At 39.5% G+C, this 16,610-nt stretch overlaps 2 protein-coding genes across 5 annotated transcripts; one reads left to right on the top strand and one right to left on the bottom strand.

Annotated features, from left to right (window-relative positions):
* Window positions 1-1,741: 1,741 nt before the first annotated feature.
* Window positions 1,742-6,704, top strand: LOC113128182 (epithelial membrane protein 1). Of its 2 annotated transcripts, none has more exons than XM_026303295.1 (5): window positions 1,742-1,854; window positions 2,530-2,620; window positions 3,424-3,523; window positions 3,762-3,908; window positions 5,483-6,704. In XM_026303295.1, exons 2-5 carry the CDS (start codon window positions 2,546-2,548, stop codon window positions 5,641-5,643), a joined length of 483 nt encoding a protein of 160 aa, XP_026159080.1. In that variant the 5' UTR covers window positions 1,742-1,854; window positions 2,530-2,545; the 3' UTR covers window positions 5,644-6,704. The 2 variants fall into 2 exon arrangements, with proteins under 2 accessions (XP_026159080.1, XP_026159081.1); XM_026303296.1 differs by lacking the exon at window positions 1,742-1,854 and adding an exon at window positions 1,885-2,089.
* LOC113128181 (40-kDa huntingtin-associated protein-like) lies at window positions 6,377-16,384 on the bottom strand. Of its 3 annotated transcripts, XM_026303293.2 has the most exons (16): window positions 15,999-16,384; window positions 15,514-15,786; window positions 14,751-14,872; window positions 13,591-13,713; window positions 13,326-13,436; window positions 12,219-13,229; window positions 11,801-11,847; window positions 10,811-10,883; window positions 9,682-9,841; window positions 9,484-9,552; window positions 9,277-9,397; window positions 9,064-9,156; window positions 8,773-8,837; window positions 8,181-8,262; window positions 7,749-7,795; window positions 7,341-7,400 (listed from the first exon to the last, which is right to left on the bottom strand). In XM_026303293.2, exons 6-16 carry the CDS (start codon window positions 12,275-12,277, stop codon window positions 7,341-7,343), a joined length of 876 nt encoding a protein of 291 aa, XP_026159078.1. In that variant the 5' UTR covers window positions 12,278-13,229; window positions 13,326-13,436; window positions 13,591-13,713; window positions 14,751-14,872; window positions 15,514-15,786; window positions 15,999-16,384. The 3 variants fall into 3 exon arrangements, with proteins under 3 accessions (XP_026159077.1, XP_026159078.1, XP_026159079.1); XM_026303292.1 differs by lacking the exons at window positions 13,326-13,436; window positions 13,591-13,713; window positions 14,751-14,872; window positions 15,514-15,786; window positions 15,999-16,384 and adding an exon at window positions 6,377-7,221 and having other exon boundaries at window positions 7,345-7,400; window positions 12,219-12,585; XM_026303294.2 differs by lacking the exons at window positions 7,341-7,400; window positions 7,749-7,795; window positions 8,181-8,262; ... (5 more) ...; window positions 10,811-10,883; window positions 11,801-11,847 and having other exon boundaries at window positions 12,739-13,229; window positions 14,751-14,959; window positions 15,999-16,351.
* Window positions 16,385-16,610: the final 226 nt, after the last annotated feature.

Here is a 16,610-nt window from a genome sequence, read left to right as displayed (position 1 = left end):
TTTGCATGGGTCTAGGTTATGCTGACCAAAAATGAACTCATTTGATGAAAAGCCCAAGGAGGAGTTCGCTCAAGTTCGAGGTGAGCAAAAACAGCCAACTCAATGACCTCAAGATAAACTCCCAGCTGGTGGACTTCCTGTTGGTCATATGACCTCGACATGATAAGCTTTTTTGCTTGGCCTGACATGAAGAAGACACTTGTCAAAGCTGGTGACTGTGCGATGACAAAAATGTCAGCGGGACTCCCATTGGCGCAATGTATTTTGACTTTTGTCGAGGCGCTGAAGAGCCATTCTTTTCAGGTCGTTTATGAAACCTTTAAAATATCAAATTTTCACGCGATTCTGAGTAGCATGCAAATTTTGGTGAGTTTTCACACTTGTTCAGGGGGTCAAATTTGAAGGAGTTTCGGAACGTGAATAATAATAAAAAAAATAATAATAATAATCCTAACAATTTCCGGGCCCACGCCCACCCGACACCCACATATTATACATTTTCGGAAAGGTCTAACGCCCAGTAACGTCATGGTGGGGTGCGGGTAGACACTAGACGATGCCTGAAGGCGCCCCCCTGCGAAGTCATCCCTTGCACGTTGAGCGATAACAATAGTCCCTGCGCTGGGACCTTTGGCCCTTGCTCGGGCCTAATAATTTGAACCATTTATCTAAAGAGAGTTCATATTTTTAATGAGGTCCTGTCAGCAGCAGCTACCTCTGTGGAACAGCTTTTCCCAGGGACACGAACTGCACACTGGATGTTGTGACAGGAATAGAAAACTGCACTGACTGAAGTGGCAAACAAGGGAACCAGCACTGGTCAGTGCCCACTCTCACTGACTGAGGGATCAGATATAATGGTTGTAGTCCTGACTTTCATCTGACAAACTCATTCACTCTAAAGGAGTAATTAGTAACTAGTTAGTGTGACTATGATGTCAATCCTGAGCCGAGCGTCTGGGTGTCCAGAAAATTAAATACAGATGCTCAGACTTGTTTTTAACAGTCGAATGAAAAAATATTTCATCTTTTGCAGGATACAAGACTTTTTAATGTTTTCCAAACGTTACCACAGTCGCCTATTGATGGAAAGTATATAAATGCATTTAATCTGTACTCACAGTACAATTTTTTTAAAGTCAAGTGACTTGTGTAGCCATCGATACTCGGAATTTGTGCTCTGCATTTAACCCATCCCAAAGTGCACACACACCGCAGTCACAACCGAAGTGGAGCAGTGGGCAGCCATCGCTGCGGCGCCCGGGGAGAGCTATTTACTAGTTTCTTTTTTCGATTCTAAACACATTAAAGGTTTATAAGCTGTAGTGGACACCCAACACTTAAACACAAGAGATGAGGCCTGAGCACACGGCCTGTCATGGAGAAACCATTTAATGCGCGTAATGAAGCAGGAGGTCAGGGACAGGGATCTGAAAACACAACTACAGCTTCACCACTTTACATATTTATTCATGTCCAAAATGCAACCCAGCGTCTTAATCATATCAACCACGTGAAAACACATACAGCTCCAGATGATGGGACCAGTTTGCTGTGAAGCAGAAGCGCCTGAGTGAGATGCTGAACTAAAAGAAACCAGTTCGGAGCCTGTGGAGGAAAAACATGAGCAGCTTATTGTGCTAAAACTCCCCTTTACGCGCGAATCTGCAGCCTTTTGGTTCATCTGGACACTTCATTGAGGGAAAACATTTTAAACTGTATGGGTGTGGCTTGGCGAGGGACTGGGGAAAGAAAACAGGATGGTGTGTGTGCGATTTGACTTCGAAGCTGGGTGGGTCTTCAGCGTTTCACATTCCCAAATAACTCCCGGACCGTGCGTCGAAGCGCTTTCAGGTAACATTTATCCATGTTGTTTACATTTAGTACAGTTCAGTGTCATGGACCATACTCAGTCAAACACTAGTATTCTTGAGTCATTGGGTTTTTGGTTCTTTGGGGTCCAGTTAAGCGAACTTAAGCTTACTTAGCTATTACAAGCCGCTCTGAAGAATTTACGGTTGTGACTGTCGGCGCAAAATACGGATTCCAAACTTTGCAGAGTTGAACAGTCGCTGCTGATTTTATTTGGGTAAGTTTGAAGTGTGTTTTTTTATGTGGTCGTATTCTCGCGCTCTTTTCAAAGTTCTTGACTAGTCCCAGACCCGTGTGTGTGTGTGTGTGTGTAACGGAGCGGCACCCATTGCGGAAAGCCCTAACACCGTCTAAACAAATGCGCCTCTCTTGTTGACGGAAAGTGTCTACGGCCATGGAAAATTGTTTGCTGCTGTTTAACTCGGGCACAGTTTGGCTGAAACCTTCTATTAAAGAGCAGGAACCTAAATAATGTGATTGACAGCAGCTGCGCGTTATTCAGAAATGTCTCCTGCGTTGATTTCAGACTTGCTTGTTTTCCTTTTGCTGGGGACAGTTTATCTGGGACAGATGTGCGTGTGTGAACTGATGCTTCCTCGTGCACGAGTCTTGGAAAATAAATAATGTGCATCTTTCTGCCTTTTCCTCTGTTATCAGTTTCCAGAAGGCCGCAATGTTGATGCTGGCAGGAATCGTTGTTCTGCACATTACCACCATCATCGTGCTGTTGGTGGCCACCATCGATAATGTAAGTGGATGTTATTCTTTTTCTCATTGAGGCTCCAAAGGCCTGAGCTCAGAGAGAACTGAGTCGGTTTTCTGTGTGTTTATGAATGACACTGCCTGGGCCTGTTACTGTTGCATATGTACAATATGTAAAAGGACAACAGTCTTTTCCTAGTGATGATTTTCTTGAAGATCACAAGCTCTTTTTTTTAGTGTAAACACGCCGAGATGTATTTCTCTATGGAAGCTGAGCCCAGTGTGTGTGTGTCACTAAAACCCAGGAGTCAAAATGCTGAAATGTATAGACACAACATCCACCCATCCATTATTAGAATAACAGGGATCAGCTGGAGCCTATCCCAGCTCTCTTTGGGTGAAAGGCAGGGGTCCACCCTGGACAGGTCCCCAGTCCATCACAGGGCCACATAGAGACAAACAACCTCACACACTCACACTCACTCCTATGGACAATTTAGAGTCACCAATCAACCTGACATACATGTTTTTGGACTGTGGGAGGAAACCAGAGTACCTGGAGAAAACCCACGCAAGCACAGGGAGAACATGCAAACTCCACACAGAAAGGCCCCTGATAGGAACCTTCTTGCTGTGAGGCAACAGTGCTAACCAGTACTCCACAGTATAGACAGTCACAAAATATCTTCTAAAACTATATAAAGGGACACTGAATAGGTCGATCACTACTGTGTGTGTATATATGTGGGAGACAAAGATGAGAAGATGTTTGTGCATCTGCAAAAACTTCACAAAATATTGACAGTTGATTTTCATGACCTCTATCTATATTTGTTTTCATGTCTTTAGGCCTGGTGGGTCACTAAATCACTGTCTGCTGACTTGTGGGGGAGTTGGAAGTTGAGCTCTAATGTTTGGCAATACACCAACCTGAAAGTCTCTCAAGATGGTAAACTCCATGGACATGTTGATCAATAGAACTGGTGATCAATTACTGTTGTCACGATAAAGTTCTCATCAGAAATGGTCCTCAATGACCAGAAAACAGCTTATGCTAATAAAGTTAAGGTATCAATAATAAGTGCCTTTATATTGCAGATATAAAATGTAACTGTGCCTCAAAGTGAACATTGCAGTTCATCTTTGTTATTATTGATCGACTGTGTTTCTGTTTTGTTTTCATGCAGGTGATGAATATCTCCAAACGATACAGGCCACCTCAGTGCTGGCCTGTATCTTTGCCATCTTGGCCATGTTTGTGTTTGTGGCACAGCTCTTCACCCTGCCCAAAGGCCAGAGGTTCACCTTCACTGGCATTTTACAGATAATCTCTTGTAAGTAACCTGGAGTCAATATACAGCTGAGGGAATGATTGATTTATTAACACTGTGAAATGGCAGTGTTTTTAAACATTTCTAATTTCATTTTGAAGGACACCACCTCTCAAATTCCCACTTATTAGAAGTGAATTCCCCCTGCAGAGGTGAGGAGGAATCCTCACTACTGCAGATACTTGAGTTGAGTGTGGTTCATGATCCATGAACAAAAAAACTGGTTAGACTTGTCTGGTGTCAGCTGGTAAAGTTGCATGAATCTCAGGTTTCTATGAGAAATTCAATCACTGCACGACAATAAACTAAGTGTCTTTGGATCTTTACTCATGTTACAATCACATCAATGTGATGGCTGCTCAAACTCAAGCTTTAGCTTGTCAGTTATCATTTGAAACTCCCAGACATCAAAGGCTAATGAAACATTTAGAGACTGGGTCAAGGCCAAAAAAATGTCACTTTTGCTTCATGAATGAATTTAACAATCAATACTCAAAATTGTAGGTTTTTTCCAGTCAATAAACAGATTGTTTCTGCTCTAGTGCGAATCATTGGTGGGTGACATGGGCAGGATCCTGTGATAATTATCAGCACCTTCTGTCTTTGCTCAAGTTACACTATTCACTTTCAGTCACTGAAGTGTCAATAGCATGTAATATTATTGTTGTTGCACTTTTCTAAACAGTTACAAAGTGCCTGACAGTAAAAACAAGTGTGAAATGAATTCTCACTTCATGTAGATTACATTACAAATTTAATATAAAAAACAAACATTTAAAAGCATTAAATTAAGACCAAAACAGGCATACAGAGCTGTATATAAAGTTATCTGAGAAAAGTGATTAAAGAAAACAGATTCGGCTCTGACTGCAAGGAGAACCCCACCTGAGGATCCCAGGCTGTGGCTCATAATGGGTTAACATATCTACAGGATAACCAGGGACCTGATTTATTAGCAAAAGTTGAATAAGTGACACTTAGAGAAGTCTGCGCTAAGATGCAGGAATGGGAAGGATGTGGTCAGATTTTCTAGTTTTTTTTTTTCCCCCTGAGCGTAGCGACCTCATATTGGACAGGCTGAGTTCAAGCAGTTGACTTGTCTGATGGCTGAGTGAAAAAGAATTACAGGCATTCCATTAAGATTACTTTCTCTACATCTGCAGCAGCTATATTGTTTTACTATTAAACACCGTCCTTAACTGAAGGAAACCTGTTTGTATTTAGTTAAATAAATTGATAGAACCCAGAGTTTGCAAAAAAACTCAGTATGAGATGATAAAAGGCAACATTTGGATTGTCGAGCTGTTTTAAACTGAGATCCATGAACTGCAGTATCATCTTTGTCATAACACAATTAAATACAATGGATTAATTATGGTTTATCATTGGCTCTACTACTAGTGTGTAAGAAGCTGACAATGGGCTTTTGACATGTAAGGAGTTTAAATCACTAGAAAATTAGCGAGGTGAAAGTGATACTCATTGTAGTGGAACCATTGGTTTCTTCTATTAGGAAAAATAATTACTTCTTAATTGGTTTGTCCTGGTGTACGTGACAGTGTTCTTTTCTTCTGCAGGCCTGTGCATAATGATCGCAGCCTCCATCTACACGGCTAAGATTCACACCAATGAGAAAAACGGAGGGTACGGACACTCCTATGTTCTGGCATGGATCTCTTTTGCCTTCACCTTTATCTTAGCGATCACCTATCTTGTTCTGCGGAAGAAGAGTGAGTGAGAGGATGAGGAATAGGGGTAGGGCTGGATCATATTCCTTTGAAACATGGGGGCTTAAAGAATAGGATTTGCTTCAACATTTGTTAAAAAGAGCTGATCTACATCTGCAGCTAGAAAAATGGGAGAGTTGTTTAATAATTGGAGTAATTTGTTTATATTTTGAATATTATAAATTGAAATAGAACTCTTGCTAACTTTACATGAAGGGCTGAACTTTTTGAACAGGTTTTCAAGAGTTCATAGATTTCTGTTTGATTCATGTGAGTCCAGGGCAAGATTTCATCTAGGGGAAGGGCAGTGTGGGGTACAAAATGATAGTCGAAATTAGGAGGGTGTCCCAGCTAGAAGTACTTATTTCATAGCCGTATGGCCTTATGATACTTAACAAATCCTTTTCATTTTCTTTAAAAGGTAGTTCTATATAGGCTTGAAGAACACAGTCCACACCTTTTAGTATTACGAGGTAGTAGTTCAACATTTTCATAAACACACTCGCTCGCTTTTTGGCCAAGACAGACAACACAATAACCAGTCCAATTAAGGTGTAGTAGTTGGTAGAGATTCTGTGAGATTAAAGTGTTTATTTTTTAGACTCGTGTTGTGAGGCTGACAACTACTACTGTGGGTTTCCAGAGTCAGAGAGTGAATAAAATACTGTATCTGAGAAGGTACGGCATGTTGGCAAAACTACAACATTCCTGTTACAGTACTTGAACAATCAGGAAAGACAAGCCTTAATTTACAGTACAAGTAGTTTTAATCATGTATTGTTATTTTACAACTGAAGCATATTATATCTTTTTACTTCTATGTATATTTTAACCATTATATTTTTGTAATATTTTGTAGAGTGTTTTTAGTTGTGTGTGTGACTTAGTGTCTATAGTCGGCTGCTATCAAAAGAAAAGTACATGGAATTCATACGAGTGAACATAAGAACAGGGATGGGAGGACAGTGGTGTTTCATTTCATCATATTACAGAACTATGAAACACAAGCTTTTGTTTGTAATTATATTGGAATTTAAGCCACAACATTTATTAATAAAACAAGTAACACAGAGTTTCCTATTTAATCTATTACACTGCTGGAAGTACAATAAAATCTAAGACAGCTACCGTTACATAATAAATAGCTATGATTTGGTCCAGCTTTGTAGCCTTCACTTGAGTAAGAGCAAAATCATTTTAAATTTCATCTTAAATTAGCATCTAGATAAATCTTCACATCGAGCTAATAGAGGAAAGTCTGCAGCACCAGCAGATGCTTCAGGGTTTTCATGTATTTCTAAATCTTCATGACTTTGCCTAATAAGTGTAAGAGTTTAGTATTTTAGTAGAGTTAAGAGTTTTGTATTGCATGCAATTTTCTGAGTGTAAGATACAACACTGAAGTTGTGAAAACAAGTCTTCAGGCCTTAAAACAGACCAAGCCAGAACAGGAATGTTCCATTATATAAAAGTATGGTTCCCAGAGGAAGTGAGTTAGAAACTCAAACTAAATGCCTTGGCCAGACGGCGTGATACGCTCCTGAACCACCAGGTGGACAAGGTGGTTCTGCTCAGCAGTCAGAAATGGCCTGAGAGGGGAAAAAAACAAATATACAAACTCTTTATCAACATGGACAATTAGGACAGAAAAGAAATAAAAATGCTGCTGATTCGTCATCATATTATGGAAATGAACATTTTTAAATTCTCACCATAGCTCAGTCTGTAGAGACTTTAGGGACTCTGTGTCTTTCTCCTGACACGCCATCTGCAGAACAGATTGGTTGTTACACTGCACAAATAAAGCCTTAGTTGCAGATTCAAATGACCTTGGCAAGTCTTGTTAGAGTATCTCTTACAACTTGGTTAGAGCATCCTCACCAAAAACAAGTTGCTTTACAGAATCTTTTTATTAAGGTATTTAAGCCAAGGATAAACATCAGTCAAGATCTGTGAATATTGATTGGCTCACATTTAAAAGATACAAGTCAAAAAGTAACTCTACTGGCAAAAGAAGACTCAACAACTCATGTGAAGGCCATGAAAACCATCACTTTTTTCTGTATGAGGGAGGAAATCCTGTGGACTGCAGAAGTATGTGGATGCTGAAACTCACCACTACAGACTGCAGGAGTAGGAAAACGTTCTCAGGCAGGAAGGTCACTGAGAGACAAAACAATAACCAGGGTTTACAATACTGAAAGTCACTTACAGGAATTATCATCAGTTTAATTTCAGTGCATTAGCTCTACCTTAGGATTGCTCAGTGACTGGAGCCAATCCCACTGAACATGGGGCTGTGTATATTCTGTACAGGTCACCTGCCTGATGCAGAGACAGGCACCCATTCACTGACTATTAAGAGTCACCGGTTACCTTAATCTGCATCTTTGGGCTGTGGGGAGGAAATCAGAGTACCCAGAGGAAACTTAAGCAGGCACAGGGAGAACTCACAACCCTGTTGTTGTGTGTTGTATTTTTAAGACGTTCTGAGTGATATCGCCCTGCATGTTTTTGCTTTAAAATAGTTATACTGAGCTGCGTTTACCTTGGCTGTGAGGGTCAAAGGACTCCCATGCATATCTCTCCAGGGTCTGTGCATGTTCTGGTAACAACTTTTGAGGTGGAGGCTGCACAGGAAAAGGAAAAGGTTAGACTAATAACTGCTTCTGTACCAGCAACCTTTTTTTTGTTTGCATGGTAAGCAATGAATAAATGTCGCTCTACAACTAAAAATAACTAATCAGTATTATTACACAATATCATATATGCCAGGAGAATTTTTTTTTCTTGTGCATTGATGGGGTTTTTCTTCAGATTTCAATTTCTGCCACTTCACCCTTTGTCCAGTTAATGTCCAAAGTAATGGCAGGTCTTTAGCAGGATACATTATCGTTGCTGCTGTCATTTTGGTCATGTCTCTTGAAAACTAAGTTGATCACCTCAATGGGATTACATGAAGGTAAAAACAAATCTAAATAAAACAATGTTTATCAAAACTCACCAAAACTATCTATACCTACAACTGCAAAGTACAACTTCACTTTCATAAGTGAAGAACAGATTTTGATGTAAATTGTTTTCTTACAATCACTTGTGTTTATATATGAGCTCATATATATAAAAATCTCTGTGCTTACCTCAAGCAGCATCAGCAGGAAGACTCTGGAAATCTCACATTTTGCAACAATGTCCAGAAATGCACCTTAGAGAATTTTAGTTGAATAAAGACATGAGAAATGAGGACATTAGAAAACAGTTTCCCAGGCAGTGTAATCAAATAAATCACAAAGTGAAACACTGACCATGCAATATGTTCATGTCTATAGATGTTGCCTCCAGTTGTAAAAAACATGTCACTGAGATCCATTTAACATGCTATCCACAGATATTCAAACAGGTTTAGCCTGTTGATAAATGCTGCGCCTCACCAACAGGGGTGCTGGTGCCAGGTAGCTGCAGTCCCCTTTCTTGGCACATCAGCTGCATCTCTGTGAACACTGACAAAGCACCATCATAATCCCCTGCAAAACATGACAGACATCCAAGCTCAAATTACCAAAAAGTAAGTAAAATCATAGAGTATATGCACAAAAAAATGTGCCTGCTACATAATCAGATGTGAACAGACAAACTGAACTCACGAGTCAAGATTTTACATGTGGCCATTTCTCCCAGTGACAGCAGCGCTTCAATCGGCATCTGCATCTGCAGCTCTGCAGCCCTTTGAAAATGAACAATAGCCTCTCCTGGTCTGTTCATCTCCTGTTGAAGCCACAGGATTAAAAAGCCATGTGAAATATATGAACTTCAAACCAAACATAATCTTATGGAACAGCATGAAGTGTCACCTTGAGTGCATTGCCAAGTTCTAGACACAGACTGGCTGCCATCAAAGGCTGGTTCATTTCAATGTACACCTGTAATTGTGTACAGAGTACAAAAAACTTCAGAACTGGCATTAAATATACAACTGCTTTCATTTTCCATTTATTATAGAGCCCAAGTGTTGCTTTAAACACTAAAAAGGTCATACAACCATGATGTACCTTGACGGCAAAACTGTAGCAGTTGAGTGCGGCCTGAAGGTGCTCATCAAAGCCCGGGGCCTGCAGGGCCCTGTTCTCCTTCTCAGAGGAGAGAAAGAGGCGGGCGGCATCGGTTAATGCCAGGGCCTCTCCAGGAGCGTTAAAGAGAGTCTGCTCACACCTGCGGTCAAGACATTCAGGATGTGTAACAGCAACAGATGCACCACTTAACAAATCACCAGCAAACATGTGATTAGTATGACTACTACAGGCTCTCTGAGCCAGTTAGTAACACCTTTGTCACCGTATGGTGGTTTAAGGAGAGGGACAGTCATCACTCAATGAACTGTATTATTATGAAATAATCCGATTATTAAATCTTTAACATGACATTGCTGAGACCCACCAATGCTCTTTGAGTCAAAAACCTTGCAGTAAGATTTCCCAACTTGATATGGTGGAGGTGGGTGGTGAATAAATACATAATGGGGTTAATTTTTTATAAAACTGAGTCAAATTGTTCAAATCTAAGTGTAACAGTAACAAACATATTACTTGTCAACTTGATGAGGTAATCAGAAATAACTTAGATGGGGTTGTGGTCAAGTTCTTGGAAAATCTTTAGCGCCTTTTGAATATTTTGAAATGGATAAAAGGGCCATTCCCAAACTGTTGCCACAAATTTATGGTATTGCACAAAATATCACAGTATGTTATTAGTTGAATATTTCCTTTAGTTTAGATTAGGGTTCCAAGCCCAAACCATGAAGCTTAAAAAATGTTAATTACTGTCTGTATAAAAGTTGGTGCACCCAACAAAGTTGGTATTTGGTGCCCTCCCCTTCCTTGGGCAGGTATCACAGTTTGCACATACATTTTGTAGCTAGCTGAGACTGAGAGCTGTTCTTGATGTAGGAAATTTCACCCACATGTCCTGCTAAAGCTGTCAGCTGTCAGTATAATGACATCTCTAGCAGGACAGTTCACCACCCCCTTAATTTAGCAGGTGCCTAACCTTTGCAAATGCCACAATTACTAATTTCTAAAACTTATTTTCACTTCAAAACTCAACAAAACACATAATTTGCTCAACAGCGGCCAAACAGTGTGTGAGCATGCAGTTTGTGTTGAGTGGATAGTGTCCTCTCACCGAGCCATGGCCAGGTTACAGAAGGCAGCATACTGCAGGCAGTCCTGCTGCTTCAGCTCCCTGGCTAACTGACCTGAAAGGACAGGGGGCACACATTCTCTATTAACATGGGGAAAAACTGAGGCTGAATGTGCATTTTAAACCATTTTTAGGGGCACTTAAACACATCTAAATTTTGTCTCTGCAACCCTAAGAAATAATAATTAGTCATTTGTTATTAACTAAAGTGCATTTCTAGCCACACAAGTAAAAGCAAAGTAGAATAAGAAGTAGGTAACATTGAATTTGATAGTGGTGATTACAATCAGATTACAAAGCATTGCATTTAATCTTCATTAAATGAAAGTTCTCAATTCAATTCAATTCAATTTTATTTGTATAGTGCCAAATCACAATACAAATCATCTCAAGGCACTTTACAAAAACTAAAACTAAAAACCCAACAATTCCCTTATGAGCAAGCACTTGGCGACAGTGGAGAGGAAAAACTCCCTTTAACGGAAGAAAAAAACCTCCAGCAGAACCGGGCTCAGTTTGGGCGGCCATCTGCCTCGACCGAAGTTCTGTTTACATAAAACATAAGTCCCATATCTTCTATGATCAAATTACATATTATATTGACTATACAACAACACAAGAAAGTATATTTACATTGGAAATCTGTTCTTCCATAGATGGACATATGTTTTATTTCTCAAAGCAAACAAACAGGTTCAGCTGATAAAGTGAGGTCAAAATGACTTTATCTGACTGCACTGTCCATATCAACCCAATACCCAATTAGAATAACATCATGAAACCAATATGGATCAATCGATACCTTATTAGATCATAGAGTGATCCAAGTGGATGTTAAGATTGTTATGTGGTTGACAGGACAAAGAGCACTGGACATCAGGTCCTGTACAAATGTCACAGTCCCCTAAAAGTCCCTTGTGTGATTAACTCACTGTGATGTTAACGCTTTAAAGTAAAGTTAGACAAACTTACCAAACTGCTCACTTGCCTCTGCTACATTTGGCTTCCGAAGAAAACGCCTGTGACAAACACAAGCCTGTCAAGTGTGTAAACCTCAGTGACAGAGGTTAGTTAGTGTAGCATCGCTAGCTTCATAGCTAAATTACACCTGTCACGTCATATCGTCCCCTCGCCTGATTCATAAACGTCACCCAGTTAAATAATTAAAACAAATGGTAAAGGTGTTTGCATCAATAACTGCACTAACACACTAAAACAAAGACAAAACTGGCGTTAAGTTTAATAACGTGAACATTAGGTTAACGGTTAGCTTAATGTTAGCGTATTAGCACCAGCTGTACAATTCATACAGCATTAACGCAAGGTACCGTTATGCTAATCCTCATTTTCAGTCTCTTTCTATTTGGAATAATGTAAACCGTGGCCTTACTTTTTCAGTTTGTTCGAAACTGCACGGTATCTCGCCAGAAAATCACCTTCCGCAGCCATCGTTAGTATAAAACTACAGGAAGCAACCAGGAAGTTCAGCTAACAAGCGCGTTGTCATTGGCTAGTAGAGTCTCAATCTCACAATTTCATCGGCTGTCGTTTGGCAAAGGGTGGAGCTGCGAGAGAAGGAAATGCCCATATGCAGAAATCCTGTTTTGAAGTCAAAAATGAAACGATCAGATTATCAGGGACAAATGCGCTTATTTCTCCTGTTTTGGTGATACAGAACTGAGAGGTTGAGGGGATTCTTGGTCCCCACAGCCATTAGACTTTTTAACATTAACTGTTAAATTATATATAGCGAAGAGCTGCTGGACAATCAGAATTTCCCCCATGGGGGATGAATAAAGTATCTATCTCTATCTATCTATCTATCTATCTATCTATCTATCTATCTATCTATCTTTTTGCAACAGACAGTAAAAAATAACTAAATACATACTTCACACACCATACCTCAGTGTGATAGGAAGTACTGATCTTTTTTTATTATTTTAGTATATACAGTACAGCTTAGCCTACTCTAGTACATGTATTTGACTCGAGGTACTCTAGGTACAAATGCAGAGGTTAAAACCTGTAATACAGTGAATTGAATCTACCAGGACTAAACAAAACAGGTATAATTAGCTCCACTGCAACAAGCTACAAAAAATAAAATTCTGCTTACATGGTAATGCACCCCATAATAAGACTACAAACTATAACACATAGTAATGCAACACTAAAAGAAGAAATTTTGCCTGCATGGTAGTACGTTTATGATTTGAGTACTTTTACTTATTACCATTTTAGCATTTTGTTACTTTTAAAGAATCTAAATACTTTTTTAATGCTCTCAGACACTGATAGAAAAAGGACACAATCTGCTGAAATAATTATTGAAGATTCAGAAATTCTCATAGACAGACTCAAATATGCCTTTATCCTGGTGTTGAGAGGTTTGTATGTTCTGTGGAGGAAGCAGAACATTGGTCACAAACTGAATGTTTCATTGTTTTCCACTGACAACAGAAAATGTGAAAAGGTACCCAAAGTTCACACAGACCGTTTTTGAGGGTTCCTTTTTCTTAGGTTTAGCTTTCTGTTGGTCTGGCTCTGTGTTGGCAGCTGAGTGGTCCAGTACATCATAAATGGACCTGGGCCGAGGCTCTAGACTCTGAGAAAATGTCTCATATCAGTTTCCAAGAAACACAAATCTGAACTTATATACACAGGGATGAGGGAGGGGAAGAAAAAAATAACATGGTACTATTTAATGAAATTAAGTTAAATGCACATGTGTATATACTCATAATTAGAGCAGTGCTTACAGCATAGAAAGACGTAGATGGAGCTGGTGTTACATCTGCGTTGTCTTCTTTCTCAATCTCTCTCTCCTTCCTTTCTTTGTTCTGCTTTTGTTGTCTGTCACTTTTGTCACATTTGGTGATTTGCTGTTATTAGAAATGACAATTTAATACATTAAAAGAAAAAACAGTAACATAAAGAGTAGTAAGATTAACTGAATAAAACAAGACAAATAAAGATTTTTTTCTGTTATGCCCATCTAAACAGCCACCTCTTTAGTTATTATTAAATTCTTGAATTTAATTCTTTGCACCAATAGTTTGTCTGGATGATAGCATAGGCTGTTTCAGCTATGACAACAGGAATCACTAACAGGCTGATAAAGGTAACAGTGAGTGTGTGTTGCCTGATAAGGGAGGTCATTGTTTTGGAGTGAGAGAAGTCTGTTTAAGAGTCCAATCCAGTTTCCTGTCGCGTATTTAAGGCAGCACTGAGATCCAAAGAGAGTCTGAAATTCATCCTGAACCAGTGTGTGGACACATACGATTCAGGGCCTCAGTGAGAGCAGGCTCAGTGCTGTCATGAGGCTTAAATGAGACAGAAAAGTCTTCAGTTGTTTAGTTGCTAGTTTCTTACTTACAAGTGAAGATTTAATTTGGGTTTGTGTTTGCTGCTTGAGCAAGGTAAACGTAGAAATCTGTCTCTAGCTGAGTTCACTTTAAAAGAAGCTGGTTGGGAGAGAATCAGCTGGCAACACTGGAAAACAGACTTCAAATACCTTGGACTAAATGCTGTTTTTATTTGGCTTAGAATGGAGTATTTAGAGTTATGACAGATTATTGATTATTCAAACAATAATAATTCCTCAGTGATTATTTTTGTTTTACTATAAAATGTCAGACAACAGTGAAAAATGTTTCTAAATCCTGTGGTAGCATCATCCAAATGCTTATTTTGTCCAATCAGTGGTTGAATGTTAAATTACAAACAGCGATTACTCAATTATTGATAATAATTTACTTCTGAACTCTAATTTAAACAATAGAGATGGAACTCAACTCCATTTAAAGCTTCAGAAAATCACCTACATCAACTGTCAGCATCACATCTCTTGTAACACCACATTTCATTGCAACATGCTGTTTCTTAACTTTTGCCAAACCATGAGCAGGATACATCTTACCCAGTGCCCTCTGAAGACGTACACTGATCCAACCACACTGAAAACCAGCAGCACACCAGTGAAAACAGCCACTATGATGACTTCTGTGTAATCCCACATTTTGGGTTCGTGATAGCCATCATCTGGAACACACACACAGTGTTCACTTTCAGTCCATGCCAGGAATGCATCATAACCAGACAGCAGAGCTGGACTGATAAATTCCTCATCTGCGAAGCAAATTATTCATTCGATAAAAAAAAACTTAGTCGACTGTTTATGTTTGTTTCCAAATGTAAAATTAACCTCAGGATTAGTCCACCAATGTGTTCTGGCATTGTTTCCTAGTCTCAGGGTCAGTGGGCTCCCCCATGGGAATCCAAGATAAAACCAGGGGTCACACAACAATTAGGGGTAAGAAAGAAAAAAAGTGTCACTATGCTTTGACCAAAATGCTTCTTCCTTGTCCTTCTTCACCCACATCTATTGGACACTGGAACTGGAGGGGCCTCGTCTAACCATCTGTGTAACTTCCTTTAACCCACATTCTAATTGTGTGTGTCAGTGAGACAGCAAACACCTTTTAAACTTACCTTTCAGGCTCTACTTTGATTTTCTAACACCATTAGTTCTGTTTATAGAGTTAATGAATGCTTTGAGAAAAGATGGTCCTTTTTTCCCTGCAGCTTCTCACAACATGCAAACTGCTTAGTTTCAACTCTAGCGACACCTTAATCCTCCTGTCCCACCACTACATTAAGTCTAGTGAGGTTTTTCTCCTTACCTCTCACTCGAAGAAACCAGTATGCCTTGGCTGTTTGATATTCACAATAATATTGTCCTGAACTGGTCAGGTTTTTCAGCCCCAGTATCAGTTTATAATTGCTGTCTGCAATGCCAATCGTGGAGGGAATATTATATCTGTATATCTGTTTATGGGAAGGACTGGAGCATATCATCACGTCTGCACTTTGGTTTGCTGGTTTTCTGAGGTCACATTTAATACTGAGATCTTCACCTCTGATGGCCACAAACACTGTGTTTTCCAGGGATATTTCTATGAACACACACAACGTAGAGGTTAATATCTGAGCAATACAATAAATGATTAATCAGTTAATCGCAAGACTAAACCACTTGGACGTGTTTGGCTGCAAACAATCCAAGAATTACATCAGTGTTTCTATTTTTGTGATTGTTAAGCACACATACAAGTTCACAGGTCTGTCAGCTAAATCTGTCTGTAAGAAAATGGTTTAAATGACTTACGTGGCCTGACCGTACCAGAGCATACAGAAGGGAAGAAAACTACAAATATCCAAGTCAACTTGAAAAAAAGAGGCAAAAACAGCTGATGTTCCATGGTGTAATGTGGTTGTTCATAGAGTCTTTGTTAGTGGATTTGTTCAAAGTATCTTGTCTGTGTTTCTCAATTTGTCATCGTAGATAAACTGAACTGTTTCCTGTTTCTGGTAAAGTCACTTCCCCAAAATGTAAGATATCTGTTTTTCTGTAGACTGAGTTGGTGGGAAAACTAATGGGCCAGAGCACAAATGAAAAGTGCACTTACTTTTTGTGATAAGAGCTATTTAAGATTAGAACCTGGAAACACTGCACAGCAGAGGGATAAACCCACAAGCAGCAAAACAAATGTACACACACAGGCCCAAAATATGGTGTGTTTTTTTTTTTGTGTGTGTGTGTGTGTGTGTCTTAAGTTGGACTATTTCTGGTTGCGTTACACATTACGTCAGCTTGTTTGTGAAGTGAAGTGCAATGTTGGTTTTCCTCCACAGTGAGACAGTGTTGGAGAAAAGAGGCAGAGGAGCGAGACGTTGGTTCTAAAGAGATAGAGGAAGGGGTGTGTGTGCCTGACATTAC

Source organism: Mastacembelus armatus, chromosome 1, assembly GCF_900324485.2.
Source record: "Mastacembelus armatus chromosome 1, fMasArm1.2, whole genome shotgun sequence".
NCBI classification, from domain to species: domain Eukaryota; kingdom Metazoa; phylum Chordata; class Actinopteri; order Synbranchiformes; family Mastacembelidae; genus Mastacembelus; species Mastacembelus armatus.
Note: the sequence above shows the minus strand (reverse complement) of the source record. Positions and strands in the feature narration are given on the sequence as shown.